Raw genomic sequence first — 23,352 nt, forward strand, 5'->3', positions numbered from 1 at the left:
TATATAAAGAATTCCTGCAATTCAGCAGCACAAATCAATCAAGTTAAAAACTGGACAAAGGACTTGAATACTCATTTATCAAAAGATGATATGTACAGGGCCAGCAAGCACATGAAAAGATGCTCAGCGTCACTAATCATTAGGAAAATGCAAGTCAAACACAATGAAATGTTCAAATGTTTAGATGGCGATTGTAAAAAACACAAAAACCAGAAAAGCACAAGTGTTAGTGAGGGTGGGGAGCAATCAGAACCCTTGTGGATTATGGAAATATGAAATACAGATGGTGCAGCTACTGTGGCAAACGGTTTTGTGATTCGTTTTCAGTTTCACAAGATTAACTTCCAAAGACTGGTCACACAACAGTGTGAATGTATCTAACACTATTGAATGTACCCTTAGAAATGGTTAAGATGGTGAATTTTATGATAGGCATTTTTTACCACAATAAAATGTAATATACAAATTTGAAAAAAAAATATAACCCATTCACATTGTTATACAACTTTTAGAAAGAGTTTTCTAGCCAATATCATCAAGGTCAGGATGAGAAGACACCTAAAACTGTCCAAAATTATTTTACTTCACTTGTATGTAAAGGTGTTCACAGGGCACCTTGTGTTTATGAACTCAGCTCTGAGTCTCCAAAATAGTTTCAGAATTTTTACACCAATTCCATTGGCAGCAACATCAACCACAAAAAAAGTAAGTAATACTCAGGCCTTCTTTGTGGTCTTTTTGAGTTTAGAATATATTCCACTATGGTTATATATGATCAGGGTACGTGTTCAAAAGTTAGTTGAGTTCTTTTCTTTGTGTGGTCATATTACTGATTTGATATACAGTTAGGAAACATGTTTTTAAACCTATGTTTGCGTTCACTTTTAGAGTTTAGCCTCTCATTCTTTTCGGTTTAATTTTGTTTTCTGAATTTGTAAAATACCCCTGGTGGTCCAGCGGCTAGAACTTGGCACTTCCATAGCATGAGGAATGGCTTCAGTCCCTGGTCAGGGAACTAAGACCCCACATGCCTTGAGATGCAGTCAGAAACAAAACTTTCATATCGAAGAGGTTACGCTCCTATCCCTGCCTCTTTCATTCTATTTTCTCCTGTCCCTTACATAAACCTTTTTCACTGGTTTCTGATTTAACCTTTCTTTTTTTTTTTTTTTTTTGCAAAAATAAGCAAACCATGTGTGTGTGCACATGCACATCTCCCCTCTGCTTATGCAAAACATGTCATAACATAAATGCTCTGAGGCACTGCTTTAGTGATAATTATTAGATGTAGTGTTCTTATTATCATCTCTTTCCTATTTTTTAAGAAATTCTGCAATTTTAGTTTATACATCTCCTTTCTCACAAGATTTGTTTTAAACAGTTTTTAACCTCCAGATAGAAGGACTTTTAGAAAATTACTGGGGTTTTGATGGTGCTATTAATTTCTGGTTTCATTGCATTCCGGTCAGAGAGTGCTATTTGTATTATTTTTACTTTAAGGAAATTGCTGAGGCTTTTTTCTCTGTGGCCTGACACTAGGAGAGTTTCAAGACTGGCCCATCTGTGCTTGAGAAGTTGTATTCTCTGTTATCAGGATGTAATACACAGAAACACACATTTAAACTGTACCTTATAAGATCTTCTGTATCTTTACTTAATCTTTTGTCTGCTTGATGTGTCTTAGGCTGAAAGTGGTTTGATAAAGTCTCTTGCTATAACTGTTTGTCTGTTGTTTTTGCATTTCTCACATCAGAAACTTTGAATAACATTCTGCTTTATCAAGGTCATTGCTTTAGCTTTGCTCTTCGTGTTAATGCAGTGTGGTCTGAAATTTAACTTGCCTTATATCAGGATCACAACTCCTGATTTCATATTATTTACATTTTCCTAATATATCTTTGCTTCTTCCTGTATGTTTAGCCTTTTGATTGTAATTTGTTCTCTTGTATGCACCATAAAGTTGGTTTCACTTTATTTTGTTTTGCTTTGTTTTACAAGTAACCTGAAAGTCTTTTTCTTTTAATATATGAGTTAAGTACATTTACATTTATTGGTATTAGCAATATTCTTGATATCAAGTACTTCATTTTTAAAAAACTTGCTATGTTTCTCTTTTTTTTATTTGTTTGACATTTAGGAAGGTTTGTATTTTTGTTATACATTAGGGGTTGGCAAATTTTTTGTGTAAAGGTCCAGATAACTATTTTAGGCTTTTGTGGGCTATATTGTCTCTTGTCTCTCTTACTCACCTCTGCTAATGCAGACAGTATGACTGTATCAATATGTTTATAATGTATACAGAATAAAGAAGCCATAGACAGTATGTATATGAATGGGTATAGCTGTTTTTCAGTGAAATTTTACTTTCAAAAATAAATGGAGACCTAGATTTGAGCTGCAGGCTGTAGTTTGACACCACCTGTAGTTGACAACACGTGTTCTAGGACTTACTATAAATACTTTTTATGCTACCTGCATCCCCTTTAAATAATATCCTTCGGCTGTACTTCATTACCCATGCGATAACCACTGAGCATGTTCTGCTTTCCCTTTTCTCCCTTCTCTTTACTATTAAAAAATGGTTATATTCTTTATACTTTGTTGGGACAAATAACACTTGTATTTATATACTCTTCTTCTACTTTTATGCCTTCATTTTCTTAGACCCAAAATTAAATATATTGAAGACTCACCGTCAGTCCTTTTGCCAGAGTAGCACCATCATCTCTTGCTTGAATGAAGCTCTCCTCAAACCGATTCCTTGGGGAAGCGTTCCTGAGTTCTGTACTGACTTTGTGCATATTTAAAACTATTTTTCATAGCTTTGATACTTGAAAAACAACATGACTGGATATAAAGATGTAGCCTTGCACTTTCTTTCCTATAGCCCTGCTTTGTATGTTGTATTCACAAGTCGAGTGCCATTCTGATATCCTTTACTTTGTAGGCAATTTGATATTCTTCCCTGAAGGCCCAGAAGGATTTTTTGTCTTTGTGGTTTAAGCATAATACTTTTACTAGGCTATGTCTCAGTTGATTATTCTTGGTCATTTTTTTAAATGTTAGTGAAATGTAAAGGCTCTTTGAAATGTAAAAGGCTTCATTTCTTTTTGGAAATTTTTCTTGAATTATAGTCTTACATATTCTATTCTTTGTTTTTTATTTTTCAGAAATCCTGATTACGTGTGTTAGGTCTTTTTTGCCTAGATTCTATAGCAACCAATATTTTTCTTAGACTTTTTAGCTCTTTTGTATTTCATTTTTATTGCTTTGGCATTTTTATTCCTCCCCTTAGCACCCTTTTTTATACTTTCATTCCTGTCTGTCCTCTCTTTGGCACCCTAGATTTAAATGTTTATTTCTAAAATTACTTTCTCCCTCTCTTCACCCATTTTCTTCCCTGAGTCATCTCTGGATATTCATCTTCCTCTTTTTTATATTTTTCTGTTCTGAGTTTTTGATTTCTGATTTGGAATGATTTTTCATATGTACAAATGTTTGTTTAGGAATGTTTAAGTGAGGATATTAAATACAGATTTCTTTTGTTCTATGAATTTTTTAAGGGAATGGTGGGATGGGGTTTTATCAACTAAGGTATTTTGATTCTTGTGGTAGTATATATAAATATTACTCCAATTCATTTTAAAATGTCTTATCTTTTCCTGAATCATTTGTAGTAGTTATTCTATTAAGGTGGTAGTCAGAGGTTTGGATGGTGTACTAGTTTTTAGTTCAGCGTAACCTCAGTTCAGTCCGTCTTACTTAATAGAGTTTTTTTCCTGAGGTTTACGAGGGGTGATGTGCGTAGGTTGATGTGTCTTCTGATTTTGTTTCTCATTTGTGTTGTAGGACCTTTAATATCTATAGCTTGTCTCCTTCAGGACTCCAAGGGACTCCTGTCCCTTGCATCTCCTCCATCTCCTCTAGGCCTGCCTCCTCTGGTCCCAGGAACTTTCAGGGTCCTCTCTGGAGCTCCCTTTTTGTGATGATGGTTTTATCTGTGTTCCTCCATCATGAGGAACCCGTTGCCCTCTCCCCCTTTTCATTCAGTCTCCACTCATCTTCCTGTTCCAGTATGGGCTCTAGATTAGCTTTGCTGGTTTGTAATGTCTGTCTAGGCCTCCCTTGTGGCTCAGATGGTAAAGCGTCTGCTTACAGTGCAGGAGACCTGGGTTCGATCCCTGGGTCAGGAAATTCCCCTGGAGAAGGAAATGGCTACCCACTCCAGTATTCTTGCCTAGAAAATCCCATGGATGGAGGAGCCCGGTAGGCTACAGTCCATGGGGTCGCAAAGAGTCGGACACGATTAAGCAACTTCATAAATTCATAACTAATTTCTGTTTACATGGAGGCTGAAGTTTGTAGTATTCTCTCCCTTAGCTAGCTTTCAGGGTTTTTGGTTTTTTGTGTATCTCGTTTATCTATAAGGTCTGCTTTCTCTGTCTTTGATTTATTTGTGTGTTTGTGCATTTTTTAGGCTTTTCCACCTCTCTTTAGTAGTTTGGCTTTCCCTCTTGTGTCCATTTCAAACGGACCTCAAGAGAGGCTCAGTTAGACATTATCATCCCTATTAGAAGCTTTGCGCAAGACCAGCTCAGAGGCCTCTGGCCAGTTTATTGCTTGACTACTGTTGGGTCAGGTCTCAATATCTGGTCCAGCCAGTTGTCCATGTATGGCCGTTTCTGTAGAAGGGATTGTGGAGTTATGTGCTTGGTGGGCATTCCAGTGCTTAGCCTGTCCAGGACTATAATGAGGACAGAAGAATCACTTAAATATAGCAAAAAACAAGTCATGCATCAGTTGTAAGTACTAGTAGGTTTATTGGTGCTGGGAAACAATAGCTTAGACAGGCAGCCAGAGTAGCCTGGTGAATCAATCTAAACAGGTTGTCACTCAGTTGTATCTGACTCTTTGTGACCCCATGGACTGTAGCACGCCAGGTTTCCCTGTCTTTCACCATCTCCCAGAGTTTGCTCAAACACATGTCCATTGAGTCACTGATGCCATTCAGCCATCTCATCCACTGTGATCCACTTCTCCTCCTGCCTTCCATCTTTCCTGCCGTCAGAGTCTTTTTCAGTGAGTCAGCTCTTCACATCAGGTGGCCCAAATATTGGAGCTTCAGCTTCAGCATCAGTCCTTTCAATGAATATTCAGGACTGATTTCCTTTAGGATTGACTGGTTTGATTTCCTTGCTATCCAAGGGACTCTCAAGAGTCTTCTCCAAGACCGCAGTTTTAAGCATCAATTCTTAGGCACTCAGCCTTCTTTATGGTCCAGTTCTCACATCTGTACATGACTACTGGAAAGACCATAGTTTTGACTATATGGACCAAAGTTTATTTTGGCAAAATAATATCTCTGCTTTTTAATACACTGTCTAGGTTTGTCATAGCTTTTCTTCCAAGGAGCAAGCATCTTTTAATTTCATGGCTGCAGTCACCGTCTGCAGTGATTATGGAGCCCAAGAAAATAGTCTCTCACTGTTTCCATTGTTTCCCCATCTATTTGCCTTGAAGTAATGGGACCAGATGCCGTGATCTTAGTTTTTTGAATGCTGAGTTTTAAGTGAGCTTTTTTACTCTCCTCTTTTACCTTCATCAAGAACTCTTTAGTTCCTTTTTGTTTTCTGCCATAAAGGTGGTGTCATCTGTATATCTGAGGTTATTGATATTTCTCCTGGCAATCTTGATTCCAGTCCTGATTTCTGCTTCATCCAGCCTGGCATTTCACATGATGTATTCTGTAAATAAGTTAAATAAGCAGGGTGACAATATACAACCTTAATGTATTCCTTTCCCAGTTTTGAATAAGTCTGTCGTTCCATGTGTGATTCTAACTGTTGCTATTAGACCTGCATACTGGTCTCTCAGGAGGCAGGTGAGGTGGTCTGATATTCCCATCTCTTTCAGAATTTTCCACAGTTTGTTGTGATCCACAAAGTCAAAGGCTTTAGTGTAGTCAATGAAGCAGAAATAGATGTTTTTCTGGAATTCTCTTGTTTTCTCTGTGATTCAGTGGTTGTTGGCAATTTGATCTCTGGTTCCTCTGCCTTTTCTAAATCTAGCTTACACATCTCGAAGTTCTTGGTTCACGTACTGTTTAAGCCTTGCCTGAAGGATTTTGAGTGTTACCTTGCTAGCATGTGAAATGAGTACAATTGTGCAGTAGTTTGACCATTCTTTGTGATTGCCTTTCTTTGGGACTGGAATGAAAACTGACCTTTTCCAGTCCTGTGGCCACTGCTGAGTTTTCCAAATTTGCTGGCATATTAAGTGCAGCACTTTCACAGCTTCATCTTTTAGGGTTTGAAATAACTCAGCTGGAATTCTATCATCTCTACTAGCTTTGTTCATAGTGATGCTTCCTAAGGCCCATTTGAGTTTGCACTCCAGGATGTCTGGCTCTTGGTGAGTGATCACACCACCGTGGTTATCCAGGTCATCTTTTTTGTATAGATCTAAATAGGAGGTGGCTCTTTATGAGAAAAGTCTTGAACTCAGAGGATTTCAAAGAGATGGACAAAAAGAATGGCAGGGTTTTAAAAGACATTGCTTAGTCACAAGTACCTAGTGAGTTGTAAACTCTTGGTCAAACTCTGTATTTTGTAGAAGTTCTTACAATTTCTCCCCAGATCATAGTTAGCACCAAGTATGTGGTCTTTCTTCCTCCATTCAAGTTGTCCTTGTAGGTTTTTTTTTTTTCAACTTTTATTTTGACATCACTATAATAGCTGTTATATCACTAAACAGAAAAGTGTAAGAATATGCCACATGTTGGCTTTGCTCTTGGGCTGGCGGTTAAGTGTGCCCTCAGTCACCACGGTCCATCTGTCATCTCCTTGGTGGTATGAACAAAGGAAAACACTCTTCAAGTTCCACTTGAGCGTTTGTGTTCATTTTTCATAGCACTGACTCTGGGTCACTCAATGACTTATGAAAAAGTCGGATCACCCTCCAATAGTAGCTCATCTAATTTTTTGGCCAGAACTTTCCAGAGCCTTAAGTTCACTCTCCCTCATTAGAAGCCCGTTAATCTTCCTGATAGAAGGTATGCAGTTAATTGCCAAGTGTGGACCTTTTCAGAAAATGTGTCTAAAGACATAAAGCATGTCAAGTTGTTCATCAGTAAGCAGGTAAGAAGAGTTAAGTATGAAAAGGAAGTACTTAATCATGTATTGAACTAAAATAAAATAAGGATACTCTGAATTTTATTCTTGAAACACCTTACTACTCTTCCCTCTCCAGCTCAAAGCATTTTCATCCTCTGGTTTTCATCCCCTAGTGGAGGAGTCCTCACTGAGCCGTCATCACCCAGATGTTCTGGGCCCACTCTCTGGGACAATGCCAAGATGTTCTTTGAGATATCTGATACTTTGCTACATCCTTTTTGAGAATTCTTGGATGGGTCTGCTTTTGTGTTTTTCTCTGTCATTGTCTCTCTCACGTCTTAAGTGACTAAAGTCTGATTGACTTGTGAAGGAATTTCTATTCAAATTTTAATCTCTCTTAAGGGTATTATTGTGAACCTCAGAATCAGAATGTCTAGCTGGCTGCCAAGGCTTCAGGGAATCACACAAATGTGTGTATTGTGTGTGTGTATGTGTGTGTGTGACTTTATATACACTGCACAGAGGTGGAGAGTTCTTCTAAAAATTAAGAATCACATTCTTGATTGTTCCATTTAACTGTGCCAATTGCACAAACTGTTTTTTGAGTTGAGGTTGAAGTTTCTCCATGTGGGGGGCATATTCCTGCAAAGATGTATCATAAGCCATTCATCCACTCTTCACATGCACCAGGGGCTGGGAGAGAACCAGTCACTATGATTTTTCAGTGTAAAAGCTTGTTAGGGGCAGTCAGAATAGAAAAAAAAAGAATGCTCAAGCCCTCAGGATGTCTACTAAGGATGTAACTTACAGCATCAGTAACCAAAATATCAGTTTGATTGAATCCATATGTGGTTGAAAAGACCAGTAGTTTCATTGTGCTCTGCTTATGTTACTTAAGTCTGAGAACATTGTTAAAGTTTGGGAGTTTCACATCTTACATTTTGTCCTGGCTGCTAAATGAAGTGGAAGAGGAGACCAGGAAGAAAAGGATGCAGTGTGAGATAAAACGGGTGTCAGCACTTTCATTTAGCTTCTGGAATGGTGCCAGTCAGTCTCTGCACCTTCAGACGGCAGTGCAGTGCCCACAACGGTGTGAAGTCAGTTGAGAGTGCTTTACATGGCGATGATCTTTAAGTCTGTAGAGTGCTAAACGAAATAATTATTTGAGAAAGACAATGTTTCATGTATGTTCCAGGTTCTTTTCGATCTTAACTAGGATAGCATCTCCTCAAGGGCAGGGTATCTGATTCTTAAATAATAGAAGATGCCCTTAGTGTTGGCTGAGGACACATTTTAGGAAAAAATTTGACATTGCAATTATACATTTGTTGCTACTAAATTATACTCACATACCTGGGTAGAAGTGCAGTCTGAAATTTAAGAACAAGATGACAGTTTATTGTTCTGCTCAGTAAACATGTCTTGACCACTCAAAAGTGTTATGGTCTCTGATTGCTACTAATACCAGGAAAAGGAAAAGACAGGGCTTTTGTTTTCAAGATGCTCACAGCCTTGCAGCAAGACAGACGAGTAAGCGTTTATTGTGCACTGTGATTCTAACAGTCGTAGAAGAGCCGTGGCCCCAGCCCGCACTGAGCGCATACCTGTCCTCAGTCAGAATCTCAGAGGTGAGACCGAGGAAGCTGTGTTATTAAAACCCACCTGCATTCTCACTGACTAGCCAGGCTCGGGAACCGCATCTCCAGGGTAAGACTGCTCCACTCGTGTCTTTTGTGACGTTAATTAGCATAATGTCCTCAAGGATCATCCATATTGTATTCTGTGGCAAGACTTCCTTTGGAGTAAAGTGAAGTGAAAATTGCTCAGTTGTGTCTGACCCTGCGACGCCGTGGACTATATGGGATTCTCCAGGGCCAGAGTACTGGAGTGGGTAGCCTTTCCCTTCTCCAGGGCGTCTTCCCAACCCAGGGATCGAACCCAGGTCTCCCGCATTCCAGGCAGATTCTTTACCAGCTGAGCCCCAAGGGACGCCCTTGATTTCCTTTATTTTAGGCTAAATAATATTTCCTGTATGAGAGTGTGTGTTCTTCATCCATTTATTCACCATGGACACTTGTATTGCTTCCTCCTCTTGGCTATTATGAATAGCATGCTGTGAACATTGGAGGGTGTCCATACCGCTTTTATTCAGCTTGATAAAAAGGCCATCTAAGCTGGCCTTCATCTGGGTCACATTTTACAGCTGAGAAAGTTGACTGGGCCTTTGTTATTCAGAGCCTGTTTCAGTCTTCCCCTTTACTCTCGGAGGTATAGAGGCAGTTGTTTTCTCCAGCCCTTCAAAGCCTCAGATTTCTGAGCTGTCTACTCTCTTTCATCACTCCTTGAAAACTGGTCACTTCTGTCCTGTGCTCTTGTCTTCCCGGCAGTGTTTCGCCAGAGGGAGTGTTTCTTACTTTAGTCACAGTGTGATGTGAGTGAAAGATGGGTGCTCTGCTCCGTGTAGTCCCTCGGGTGGCTGTCTGACTCCAGGGCCTTTTATCCTCACCTGTATAGCAGAGAGGGAGAAAAGCAGGGAAGGTTGCCCAGGAAGGTTCTTAGGAGCCTGGCCTGGAAGTAGATATGTTCTCTCCCCACTCCACCGGCCAGACTTATTTTTACAGCTCTGTGCTGCTCTGCTGTGCTGTGCCTAGTTGTGACATTTTGTGACCCCAGGGACTGTAGCCCACCAGGCTTCTCTGTCCATGGGGATTCTCCAGGCAAGAATGCTGGAGTGGGTTGCCATGCCCTTCTCCAGGAGGTCTTCCCAACCCAGGGATTGAACCCAGGTCTCCCGCACTGCAGGCAGATTCTTTACCAGCTGAGCCACCAGGGACATCCTGCTTGACTGTAAAGGAAGATGGGAAATTTAATCTTGCCCTGCCCCCAGGGAGGAAGGAACACCACGTGTGCACACAGAGCAGCCACTGCCACCGGCCAGAGCTAAAGGTGGAAGTGCCAGCCTGTAGGCAGTGATTAAAGGCGCCAGCAAAGATGGGGATCACCCATACAGATGTGATGAGACTGTTAAGACTGCCACAAAACAGGGGTGCTTTCTGGAGGGCCTGCCAGGGTAAAATTCACTTATGTAATTTATGTAGGAAAGTTTAAGCATGTGGATTAAACAATGGAAAAGCAGGTTTTTCAGAAACTGGAATGTTGTCACTCTTTGAAGTTAGTGCAGGAAAAAAATCTTTAGCATGATAATTTTACATCTGGTGAAGCCTGTGAGTATAAAATGACTCTGAGTTTGAGAAATACTGAACTAAGTAAAGATTTTTGATTTATCCCTTATTCAGCACATGTTCATTGAGCATTTAAATATGTGGCAGGCAGCATGAGCACTATAACAGTAGTCATGGGCCCTCAAGGGGGATCAAATTAAGTAAGGAAAAAATAACGCAAGGAAATGCATACCTAAAACCTCAGGCCCAATCTTTAAACCACAGGAAGTGCTCAAAACATTTCAGCATCAGGGTAACAGTTTGGAGGTACAGGAGTGTGGGTTTTGAAGTGAAGCTGACCTGGGTCGGAATCGCAGTTCTGTTGATCTGCTCGTAACCTTAACCGTTGTTATTACCATCTGGAACCATCTAGTTTCCTTGTTTCCAAGTTGGTGATAATATCTACCTTTCAGGTCACTGTTACAACGTTGTTACCCCTGATCTCAGGGGTAACGTGTATGCATAAAGCCTGGCACAGTGCTTGGCATTACATATATGATAGTTATCTTTTTGTTATTGGGCGGGTAGAGTTCATCCTGGGCTGGTGAAACGACCCTTACCTTACGCTCATTCGTGAGTTCCTCATTCAGTAGTATGTAGTGAGCTGCTGCTGTGCACGTGATGCTTAGGATGAGGCTGTGTGAGTATCTTTGTTCTCTAAAGCCCCATTCCGGTGATAATGTGGGTCATGTTTGTATCACAGGTTTGCAGCCACCAGGCTTACGTACTGTCTTCCCCTCTTTCAAGTGACCAAGGCCCCTCTGTCCCTCCTGGCGCTGTCCCCACCTTCCTCTAAGCCAGGTCACGGCCTGGCTCACTGTCCCACACCATCTGCTCTTCCCCTGCCTACTCCTTTGCCTCCATTGCTCGAATCTCCACAGGCTACCCCCGCCCCCCCCACAGGAAGACTGTTCCTTCACATATAAATCTTCCTTAGCTCTCTTCCCAAAGCTGCTGCTTTGCATGTTTTCCCAGTTACCTCAGGAATAAGTCACCACCTTCTTTCTGTCTCTGCTTGTCCATCGTCCTCTCTTTGCAGACACTAACGCAGATAACTGCCACCAGCCTCCGTTGCACACATCCTGTCTGGTGGGTGCTGTGTTGAGCCTCCCTGTCCTCCAGCAGTTCTGTTGTGAACTAATTGAAGGCGGGGACCCGCAATGTACCTTTCTCAATTCTCAGTACAGCCCTTTGCCCACAGGAAATGACTTGTAAATAGCTCTTGATCAGAGAGAAGAAGAACAACCAATTTTATCTCTTAGAAAATCATTTGTAAGCAATTATTTCATAAAGTTGTATTTTGTTTGGTATTGTATTGAAGTATTGAAGCAATATTCCTTTTTTTCTGATAAGTGCAAATAGCCTCTTCGGTATTAGATTAAATATGTTTTTTGTGGGATTAGTTAGGAACCATTTATTACATTGGTTTTACAGCAAGCTGATTCTGAGTTCTGAACAGCTGCCTTTACAAAGTCATTTTGGTATATGAAAAAGACGTGGACTCTATGTTCAGAATTTTCCCCTATCAGTGATTTTGTTAAAAGAGGATTTAGTTTTCGGTGAAAGTACCTTGTTTGTTGTTCTCTTCTGTGTCTGCTTGTGCCACTTACCACAAATACAGATTCTCAGACTTTTTCAGTCCTCGGGCATGAGGTCATTGCTGGAGCCAACTGGAAATAGATCAAGGATTAACACGTGTAGCACATGTTTGCCGAAGTCGCGGGCTATGCGCTGCAACTGGAAACCACCATCAGTAGAGAGTGGACGACTTTTACAGAGAAGGAATTCTATACTTGTTACTGTCAGTGAACGCGCCGTATTATTTTGAGGACGTGACCATCATAAACAAGTTTAAAAACAACATCTGAGTTCTGTCGTCTCCATATCTGCCCCGCCACGGCCCTGCCGAGGACTTGTGTGCCTCTTCCTCGGCCACTGCCCTGTCTCCCCAACGTGTCCCACCTGTGGTCCTTCCCCGCCTAACCAGCCCACCATGCCCCGACCTTTTCAGCCTGCCCTTCACTGTTGCTCCTCAAAATCAACCTTCAGTTTTCCTGGCTGCTTCTTTTCCTACCCCTCCTCCCCTCCATCCCTTGCTCCTTCCTTTCCTTTCCCTTCTGCCTGTTCCTTTCACATTCAGAAGAACCGAAGCAAGTGAGTGAGCACACAGAACAAGCCCATGCGTCACAAAAGGCCTTGCTCAGAAGCCACTTCACGATGTTTCCCTGAGTGTCTCTTCCATGTACATAGATGGATACACGTCATCTTTATTTCCCCTGGGAAGTTTACGCTTCTAGAACTTACCATATTCTGCTGTGTCTCACCGTTATAGCAGATGGATTGCAAGCTCCTTAAGGGCAGTATCCATGTATGGTTTAACTTCATATACCTCTTAGAGGGGTCTGCTCAGAGTTAGGGCATAGGAAATGTGTGTTGAGCACTTACTTTTCTTCAAGATAGGCTTGTATAAATATGTCCTTCATTTGAACTTGGTGTTTGTATCATTCCATGTTCTCTTTGACATGTTTGTCTCTAGATTTTTCAACAGTCAGTGAACTGTACCTTCTCTTTTGGTAGCCTCGTGTGCAAACTGAACACAAGGACCACCATCCTCGCAGCAACTAACCCCAAAGGCCAGTACGACCCCCATGAGTCTGTGTCAGTGAACATTGCCCTTAGCAGCCCACTCTTAAGTCGATTCGACCTGATCCTCGTTTTGCTTGATACCAAGAATGAAGACTGGGATCGTATCATTTCCTCTTTTATCTTAGAAAACAAAGGTATGTGGAAGCGATCAAATCATTCAAATTGACAAAGTAGACATAAATGAAATTTTCCTTGAGGAAAATCAAATAAATACCCTCCTAAGAGTCTGTAGAGAGATGCTTAGAAAGAAAGCAGTGAACCTAGTTAGCGAGCCTAGAACAATGCGCAGAAGGAAAAGGGTCTTCCTTTGCTTGCCATATGTCCTTTGTGGTGAAAAGGGGCAACTTTATTATATATACTGACCACGTGGTTCACGTCCTATACACAAAGAAAACTGCACTGAATTTATAAAGCAGAATCCTCAATGTGGAGCTTTTGTCAAAAATTAGGCTTACCAAGTACTATTTATTACCGTATATGGAAGAACAGAATTATCCTGAATAACTTAAACCCTTGTAGGAAGCTTACCTTTTTAAGCCTAGAGTCTAAGACTGTTTATTATAGAGCTATATGCAGAGACAGGTCTAGATTTCAGTGGCCAGAAAACCAGAAGGGTATCCTTTAAAAAATGAGTACAGGAGCTTTATCAAAACCCTCAATATGAGATATTTCCCTGTTCTTAGAAATTACTGATCCAATACTTGATATATACAGGTTACCCAAGCAAATCAGAGAAGCTCTGGAGCATGGAAAAGATGAAATCCTACTTCTGCCTCATTAGGAAACTACAACCCACACTGTCTGATGAGGGTAATCAAGTTCTGCTGCGGTACTACCAGATGCAAAGGCAGAGTGACTCCCGGAACGCTGCCCGGACCACCATCCGCCTGCTGGAGAGCTTGATACGACTAGCAGAAGGTTAATTTCACTCAACAGATACTTTCATTGGCTGCCCACTGTGAGCTAGGGCTTTCCTGGCGGCTCTAACTGTAAAGAGTCCGCCTGCAGTGCAGGAAACCTGGGTTCGATTCCTGGGTTGGGAAATTCCCCTGGAGAAGGGAATGGCAACTCACTCCAGTATTCTTGCCTGGAGAATCCCATGGACAGAGGAGCCTGGCGGGCTACAGTCCATGGAGTCGCAGAGTCTGACGCGACTAAGAGACTAAACACACAGTCTGAGAAAGGCTTGGGACTTGACACCATGAATTCAGAGATGAGTAAGGATGATCGAGATGCTTGCTCACAGTTGGTTAAAAAGTAAAAGCTTGAAGCTATGAAACCTACATGGATTATAGATGTTGAGTGGAATGTAGTGGCATTAAGGAAAAGGAATCTTTGTGACATCTCATAGCTTCCTGTAACTTCAGACATCATTCATTTAGAAAGTCTTGCTTGCTGTATGTTTTCCTTCTCGATGGCCTCTATTTGAATATGCCTTTGTTGGAAACTGTTTTCTGTATAGCATCCTGGGTTATTTCTCAGCAGTTGCCACTCACAGCCGCCACTAACACAGTAACGTTGAATTAACAGTGCCGTCCTCTGTCCCGTCCCTAACGTATGAGACTTGCGTGCATACTTACAGCTAATACACATCCCCAGACTTTTTTTCCCTTAATACTGGCTTTTACATTTAGCACTTACTTAGATAATCCTAAAATTTTTTTTTCACATGAGTTAACTGTATGGTATGATGATATGATACATGCTTAACTAAAAAGTTCCATAAAACAAAACTGCTTCACTTTTTCAAGGATTTATAATTAATATTAAGGAAAGAAATACCTAAGATTTAGGCTTACAAGTTTGATACTTTTGAAAAGCTACAGATAAAGAGATGTACCAGGGATGAGAAATGAATTTTAGTTTTGTTTAGATTATAATAGATTAGAGAGTAAGAATTTAAAATTACTGAATATCAATTATATGCTTATATAGCCCCTTTCTTTGCTGGAGCCCAGAGTACTTTCTCATGTGAATACACAGAATTGTCATGGGCTGTGCAGAAGAATTAGGCCCCTTATTAGAGAAAGAAACTTAAAGCTACTTGGACTTAGACATCTGTGCTTGTTCCAGTAAAATGTATTTTTATTAGAAGCACATTAATAACATACAGTTTTGGAGTAGGGGCACCAAGGAGAGTGTTACATATGTCACCTCAGATACTCATAAAAATAATTTCCTCATCATTTCAAATGCACCTTTTATAGCTCATGCTCGCCTGATGTTTCGTGATACAGTGACTCTGGAAGATGCTGTTACAGTGGTGTCGGTAATGGAGTCCTCCATGCAGGTAAGCATATCTCGTACCTGATATTTGAACCATAATTGCAAGCATTGTTTAAAAAAGACAATTTATAACTTATCTGGAGTTACAAAAATGGCCATATTTTAGACCTATTCATTCCTGGAAATCTATCCAAAGGGAACCATTTAAAAGAAGTGAAAAAAATTGTCATGAAAACAGTCTGCGTTGTTTTACCCACTGGTGTAAAGTAGTGAGTCTTACTCCTTCTTCTCAACACACCTGAGAGATGCTCATGGTTCTACTCGAGACAGTGTGGCTTCCCAGAGCAATGCTTGCCACTGGGAACGGGGGAAGAGGACTACTGAAATTCGAGTCGGGCTCCCAGGTGACTCTGATGGCCGTGACGGGGGTGTCGGGGTCGGTCTTAACCACCTGGGGTCAGCGGTCCCTAGCGTGGACTTCTGTGTGCAGTCCTGGTGACTCTCCCTGGTGTTTTCCATTTCCTCACCGTCAGGGAGGTGCGCTGCTAGGAGGGGTGAATGCACTCCACACTTCCTTTCCTGCAAACCCTCTGGAGCAGTACCAGAGGCAGTGCGAACTTATTCTGGAAAAGCTGGAGCTGCCCAGCCTCTTGAGTGAAGAACTGAGAAGGCTTGAAAGGTGAGAAAAGAAAACCAAGAAAGGCATGTAACGGAACATGTTTGTTTGGCATTTAATGAAACGAAAGAAGTGTAAAGTAAGTGGAAAATCTGTGTAGGAGATTTCAGTTACTTGGTGCTGCGTGATCAACTCCATCAAAGCTCAATGGCTTAAAAAAAAAAATAACCGTACCCTTTTAGTGCTCACTTTCTGGGAGTCAGAAATCCGGGGGCGTTTAGAGGGGGTGTTTATTTCTGGTCCACATAGTACCAGCTGGGGTCACTCATACACCTGCATTTAGCTGGGAGCTCAGCTGGGATTGGAACTTCGAAGGGAGCTCCTGTCACATATGTGGTGCCTTTGCTGGGGCGGCTTACTTGGCCAGGAGCTCTCTACTGTAAGGTAGTAGGAATTCTGAGATGGTAGCTTAGGACGCAAGTAGCTGAGCAAAAGTGGAAGCTGCTGGCCTTTCATGAGCTGGGCCAGAGCGGACATGGCATCACTTCTGCCACATTTTACAGGTCAGAGCAAGTCACAGGGTCAGCCCACGTGCAAGGTGAGGGGACAGGGACACCACCTCTTGATGGGAGAAGTGGTGTAGACCTATGGAAAGGAGGGGACTGATGGCAGCTGATTCCACAGTGTCTCCTTGGCTGGCTGGTTTAGTGAGCCTTATGGAGAACATGGCCTGGTCCTTTACTGTGTATAGTCAGCTGGGTCCTGAGTATACGATAAGGACCAAGGTATGCCCCCCACAGTTTACACCCAATACAATGCACAGTTTCCATCGAGAAACCTTGGTGGGTGACTGTGCCCTGCCTACTGCCACCGCTTTTTCCCTCTTCTGTTTCCTTGGCTCAGTATAAGAGGTAGTGCTGTCCAGAGGTGGCTGGGACTAATGTTGAGGAAGAGGACATTGGCTGCCAGGAGAGTGGTCTCTCTCACCCCAGGCTAGACCCAGACACAAAGTACTGTATAAGCTGGCTGTATCATGTGTCCTCACCAGGAGAGGACACGTGCAAGGGTATTTGCATAGACTGTTCATGCTTATTAATATTTTAATTCACTTCTTATTGTCTAAAGCTTTTCTCCAAGCATAATAAATATTTGATCATTAGTCTTTATATGGCAGCTTCTCTAGTAGCTTAGACGGTAAAGAATTTGCCTACAATGCAGGAGACCTGGATTCAACCCCTGGGTCAGGAAGATCCCCTGGAGAAGGGAATGGCAACCCACTCCAATATTGTTGCCTGGAGAATCCCACAGGCTGAGAACTAAGTGACTAAGAACACACACAGTCTTTATATAACCCAGGTGGAAGAAAATCGCAGGTAGAGACAGGCACGCACTGCTTTCAGGCCAGCCTGTGCCAGAATGCCGGGAAGGTTCCGGAAGTGGAGATAAGAGTACAGCACTGGCTTCACCCGGAAAAGGCCCTCCTGGTCTGTTAGCAGCTGCTCTGACCCTCCCTCAGCATCATGCTTTCCTTCCCTACTACACTCCCAAATCTGTGACTCTTAAAAATTTACAATTCAACAGCCAGAGTGAAAGAATTCCTCAGTAAGAATGATATTTTATGCTGAAGAGGTAAGTCTGTCTTTCATCCTACAGGGGAACAACGCAGGAATGACAGGGGCAGTGTTTCAAAGCCCCCTTTGCTAGTGACTTGTTACTGTGGACATGTGGGAAGGAACATGTCACACGCATCACCTCAAGAACTTTTGCCTGAACTTTTACGCTTGAAAGAAAGAGCCGCTCAGTCATGTCCGATTCTTTGCAACCCGCCAGGCTTCTCTATCCCTGGGATTCTCCAGGCAAGAATACTGGAGTAGGTTGCCATGCCCTCCTCCAGGGGATCTTCCTGAGCCGGGGATGGAACCCAGGTCTCCCGCATTGCAGGCAGATTCTTTATCATCTGAGCCCTGTGTGCTCCCTAAATACGTGAGCTTCTATTACAGAGCTCGACTTTGAGTCTGTGCCTGTGTCGAGGGAATGAAGGATGGCAAGTGTGTCCATCAGGCCTCTTCCTTCTGGTGTGAGTGGGTTAATTATTGACCTGAGCGTGTTACCAGTGTTGATCTCAAAGCCGGGCGCTGGGGATTAGAGAGCATGTGAGAGCCTAGCGGCTACGAGAATTTGGGGAGCACACTGGGATGATTAGCTGTTGAAGCAAAACCTTGAGAATTCTTTTCCTGGCATTTCTCTCCTATTTTGCTCACTCCCTTCATCCAGCAGTGTTCTCGTTCTATTTATAAAACCTCAGTACAGCTTTCTGGGGAAAAGTGGGAGATGGTTTTGTCCTGCTGATACCCAGTAAACTTGCACTTTGTCTAAAGTCAGCCTCTTTACCTTCCGGTCTCCTGGCCTTTTCATGACCCAGAGCATAGTGTTAAGATCAGTACTCTTCCTTTGGTTCTTTTATGGTTTGAGGTAGCCGATCCTCAAACTGCCTTCAGTCCTGTCCTAGGCTTGGCTTTGCATTTGGAGAGGATTCTCCCATTTTGGGTGCCCCCAAACTGACACATGTCAGATTCAGGAAAGGAAGGACTGTGAGTCTCAGAGCAATGTTGTATGATAGAAAAAGGGCAATTGGACTTATCAGATTCAAGATGACCCTCCTGGGGGGAAGGAAGGAAAACACAGAAAGAGGAAGTGATGATCTGAAAGGTAGGATTCTGCCTTAAAAAAAATTTTTTTTCCCTTCTGATATTTCTTTGTAATGCAAGAATTCCTGAGCTGATCCTCACAGCAACAAAACTAGGTGGCCCGCAAAGAGGGCCATCTCCTGCGCCTCCTGCATTGCAGGCAGGTTCTTTACCGCTGAGCCACTGGGGAACGCCTCTACTAGTGACAGCCAGCCTCAAATGGCAGCTGTCTTACCCATCCCAAAACAGTGTGAAGATGTCTTTAGGTGGTATAGTAAAATACAGAGTTTAAATAGCAGTACCCTTAAAATTCCCATAAATTATTCAAGTTTTGGAGTGTTAACAATATGAGTATCCCTGACCTCAATTTGATACTGAAAGTATACTAGATAGTAGTAATTTTGAAAGCTATTTGGGTTTCTTTTTCTTTTTGTCTTTTTTGATCTGACTGTGATTACAGTGAATTCAGATTTTCTGTATTGTTGTTCCCAAGTCTATTATGAGTGACTGTAGCCCAAATTTTAAAATTAAATTTTTAGTGTTTTTTTCCTGGCTGTAAGCAATAATACATTCTTTTTTTCTTTTTTAATGTTTATTTTTTATTTATTTATTTGGCTGTGCCAGGTGTTAGTTGTGGCATATAGGATTTTTAGTTGCTTGTGACATATTAGATCTAGTTCCCTCTCCTGCTTTGTGAGCACAGAGTCTTAGCCACTGGACCACTAGGGAAGTTCCAATACACGTTCTTTATAAAGTATTTTGAAAGTAACAATAATGAGTTAATAAGGGAAAAAAATCACACATAATCTTATTTTACAGAGAGAGCTATCATTAATGAAATACATTGAAATTTAAATCCATTTAATTTTGATCTCTTCCTTTTTCTATGATAACCCATGATTTTTAGAAAAATTTACTTATCAGCTTTTTGGTATAGTTTCTTTTCAGAGTTGGTGCATGGAAGCAGAGTCATATTGCTCCTTATACTGAAAAGGCATTTCTAGGTTGTTAGGAAGGGGTTTCTAAGGGACCTCTCTTTGAAAAGCTGCTGTAATCCCTGTTAGAAATTGGTCCTCTGGCACTATTTCAATTTCTAATATGCCCAAGGTTTAAGACAAATGTCACAAGGTGAATCCGTCATTCTCGGCAGGTCAGTAGGTTTCAACTCTGTATCAGTCTGATGGAGAGTGGCTGCCCAGAACAGATGCTGAAATGTGCTGGGCTTGGCAGGAAAGAGGTCATGGCTCCCTGGGGGAGGCCTGCCACGAGGGTGACTGCTGGAGGGGGCAGGGGATGCCAAGCACACAGGAGTCATAGTCTCTTCACTCTTGAGAAAGGTCACTTTTCAGATGCACTAAAATTCAGTACCTCATTTAATTAAAGAGGTTTGAGGAGGTCATAATCTCTAGTCTTTCCCTTTGGTTCAGCTCTGCAGACTGGCTGTGAAATAGCTCGAGCCACTTCTCTTGGTCAGTAGTCAGCTACTGTGCACGTAGCCACCAGGCTGTTTGTAGGTGAACATTTAACACAGGAGAAAAGACTGACCTTCCAACAATCTGATAAATGAAACAGACTTTCAGAGAGATCTGAAAGTATAGACAAACCTGCTCTTTCATTTTCTTTATTTTACTACAGTTTTAGGTTAAATTAGTATGATTATCAGAGCACTTGTATTCTATCCTGGTGAAAAAGGATAATTTCCTCCTGCTGCTCTAAGAGATGGTATGTGGTATTAGCCTGGAATTATGTTGGACTTAAACCCTTAGATGGCATCTCAGAGAATAAAGAAAGGAAAAGATTAAAGCAATACATGTTTTCCTTATATGCTGCAGGTTACAGAATTGGAGTGTGGATCAATCCCAGCCGCAGGCCGTGGAAGCAGAGACAGTTCCAGGGTCCCTGGGAGGTGATGCCCGGAAAGAATCAAACTTCAGGACATCAACGCAGCAGGAAGTAAACTGTAGCACCCATCAGTTCTCTATTGGAGGCAGTTTCGGGGGAAGCCCACTTCTCGGTCCCCCATCCCATCTGGGGCCTAAGAGACCAACAAGTGGAAAGCATTCAGAGGAGCACAGAAACAGCCAGGATGACAGTTTGGACTGGTTTGATTCCGTGGCAACTCATCCGACTGAACCTAAAAACACTACTCCTGTGTCTCCTAGTCCCAAAACAAGTAGGGGGGCAATGGCTTTGAAAATCTGCAACAACAGATCTCAGGGTAAGGAGGATAGGGAGGCAGGCCAAAGGAGAAAATTGGAGACTGAACCACTTCCAGCAGCAGGAGAGACAGAAGCTCCATTGAGGCCAGACGACCGTGAGGGTGAAAGGGCAAGAGAGGCTACCACGGTTTCTGAAGCTGCCATATCTGCTGATGAACCCGACTCGGTGCTGACTCATCACGTCCCCAGGAAACTGCACGAGCTGCACAAGGCGAGGGCCCAGGAGTTGTGCAGGAATCCCACCAGGCTGCCCTCGCAACCCACAGGCCCTTCTCAGCCCACTCCTATCCAGAGCCCAGAGAGAGTGCTGGAAACTCCCAAAAGAAAGAGACAGAAGTCACACACTCGGGCGCAAGAGCCCCACCATGAAAGTGTTGAGAGTCTGGGTGCCCCTGTGGCCAAACTGGCAAAATTCACTTTCAAACAGAAGTCAAAACTGACCCATTCCCCTGAAGACCATGGCCCTGTGTCTGCTGGCACCAGTAAACCAGTAATTCAGAGTCCTGAAACTCCCCAGCGTGGAGCAAAAGGAGCAGCTCTGCCTGGGAAGGGCCCGGAAAAGCTGGCCTCCCCCTCCAGAATTAGAAACTCGGCTCAGCCGCAGGATGAGATAAGGGGGCTGTCACGGCAGCCACCCTACAAAGACAGACCAGGAGAGAAGAGGGAACGCGCCCCTGCAAAAGGAACTGTCCAGCCTGAGTTAGAGCTTGGTAATGACACGGGGCGTTTCCGTCTTGCTAGTGAAAGAGTCAGAAAGGAAGAGGTTTCATGCAGTAACAAAAGCAGCAAGGTTCATGCTTGCACATTAGCCAAATTGGCAAACTTCTCCTTTACTTCCCCCTCTGAATCCAAATCAGAATCCCCTCCTCCTCAAAGTAAGAACCTGGGCGAGGGTGGCCCCAGCTGTGGGGCCACAGCTACAGCACTTGGCAGGAAGAGGAAAACTTTTCAGCTGGACACATCCACCGAGAAACTAAGTCTTTCCAAAACATCTCTCTTCACTTTACCAGAACTAGATGATGAACCGTTGGATTTTGATTGGGATGAGGAGCTGAGAAAAAAGCCGTAATCATGAAAAGCTCTCTGGTCAAGTTTCACCCTCCCCTACCAAAGCCAGCCCCACCAGGATATCAGCGTGGCATTTACAGATGTGGACACCATTCTGAATCCCACCCCCTACCCCCACCATCAGGTTTTGTAAATTCAGGTTTATCCTCATGACGTGAAAAGCTGTACAATCATTGTAGGTCACTGTGATACCAGCGCATGAATTGCATTAATTAGCAACTGTGCCTTGATTTTAAGGGGGTGGGTTTTCCTGAGACCTCTTCTTTCATTCCCTCAGGAACAAATGCCACGAAGGTAACAAGCTAACAAGTCAGATGAACTCTTTTTCTGTTGTTTTTTTTGTTTTTCACCCAAGATGTGCTGAGTACGGTAAATATTATTATGATTTGTGAGAATCATGTGATTTTTCTGAAATTTTTTATGTTTATTCTCGTGTCATATTAAATATTATTAAAGCTTTTGTTTCTCCAAGAGGCCTTCTCACAATTCCATGGTAGACTTAAAGATCTGGCAGCTGGTCAAAGAGACGCTTTCTTGGGATATTGACCTGAGTTTTCCTTTCTCTCTTGAGCCAACAATTTATGCTTCAGATTCTTCTTTATGTCTTGGGGACTTACCTTCAACACAATTTAAATCCTGCGGTTGGAAGAAGAGGGTGTATGGTAATCTCAGTCATATATCATGGCACCCATCCAAGTGGTTAATATGGAAACGTGATTCCTACTAAGTTATGATTCATTTGTCTTTAAACCCAAACAATGACTGTCTGGTAGGAACAGACAGCTCAAGGCTTGTTTTTCTTAAATGCTTTTAGAATAACTTCTTCCCTTAGATTCTAGCAAGGATTCCATAATTACAAACTTTCTGTCCTGGAGTTTTAATTTTTAAAATGATAATAGATTCTTTCATTGTCTGAGGGACTTTCAGCATGAGGAATACTGAAAGCTATACATACTTAGTTTAATGATCACTTCATTGAATTCATACAGAAAAAAATTTAAGAATCTCAATTTTTCTTGAGCATTTAAATATTAATTCCAAAATAGACTAATTAAATTTTCTGAAAGATTTTAAACAGTGACTACAAATATAGTATGGGTGAGTCTTTTGAGATCATCAGACAACTTAAGCTGCTGATAAGACATACCTAAGCAGTGATTATAACAGTTGTTATTGCACATTCATTTAAACCTATCCTAGAACATCAAGACTATCGTTTAGGTAATTTCTTATTTCTGTACTTTCACTGACTTCCTGGAGAAGGCAATGGCAACCCACTCCAGTACTCTTGCCTGGAAAATCCCATGGATGGAGGAGCCTGGTAGGCTGCAGTCCATGGGGTTGCTAAGCGTCAGACACGACTAAGCGACTCCACTTTCACTTTTCACTTTCATGCATTGGAGAAGGAAATGGCAACCCACTCCAGTGTTCTTGCCTGGAGAATCCCAGGGACGGGGGAGCCTCGTGGGCTGCTGTCTATGGGGTCGCACAGAGTCAGACACGACTGAAGCGACTTAGCAGCAGCAGCAACTGACTTCCTAGTGTAGTATGATTCTT

The 23,352-nt window shown here is 42.3% G+C and overlaps 1 protein-coding gene across 5 annotated transcripts in view; it reads left to right on the plus strand.

The window, feature by feature from the left end:
- MCM9 (minichromosome maintenance 9 homologous recombination repair factor) overlaps positions 1-23,118 on the plus strand; it is an 89,105-nt gene extending 65,987 nt beyond the window's left edge. For 3 of the 5 annotated variants that reach the window (XM_018053015.1, XM_018053013.1, XM_018053014.1), the window contains 5 exons: positions 12,911-13,113; positions 13,694-13,897; positions 15,187-15,269; positions 15,739-15,884; positions 20,341-23,118. In XM_018053015.1, the coding sequence (XP_017908504.1) occupies positions 12,911-13,113; positions 13,694-13,897; positions 15,187-15,269; positions 15,739-15,884; positions 20,341-21,796 (2,092 nt within the window). In that variant the 3' untranslated portion in view covers positions 21,797-23,118. The remainder of the gene's footprint in view (positions 1-12,910; positions 13,114-13,693; positions 13,898-15,186; positions 15,270-15,738; positions 15,885-20,340) is intronic. The other 2 variants (XM_018053017.1, XM_018053016.1) reach the window with 1 other exon arrangement.

Source organism: Capra hircus, chromosome 9 (genome assembly GCF_001704415.2).
Source record: "Capra hircus breed San Clemente chromosome 9, ASM170441v1, whole genome shotgun sequence".
Classification (NCBI taxonomy): Eukaryota; Metazoa; Chordata; class Mammalia; order Artiodactyla; family Bovidae; genus Capra; species Capra hircus.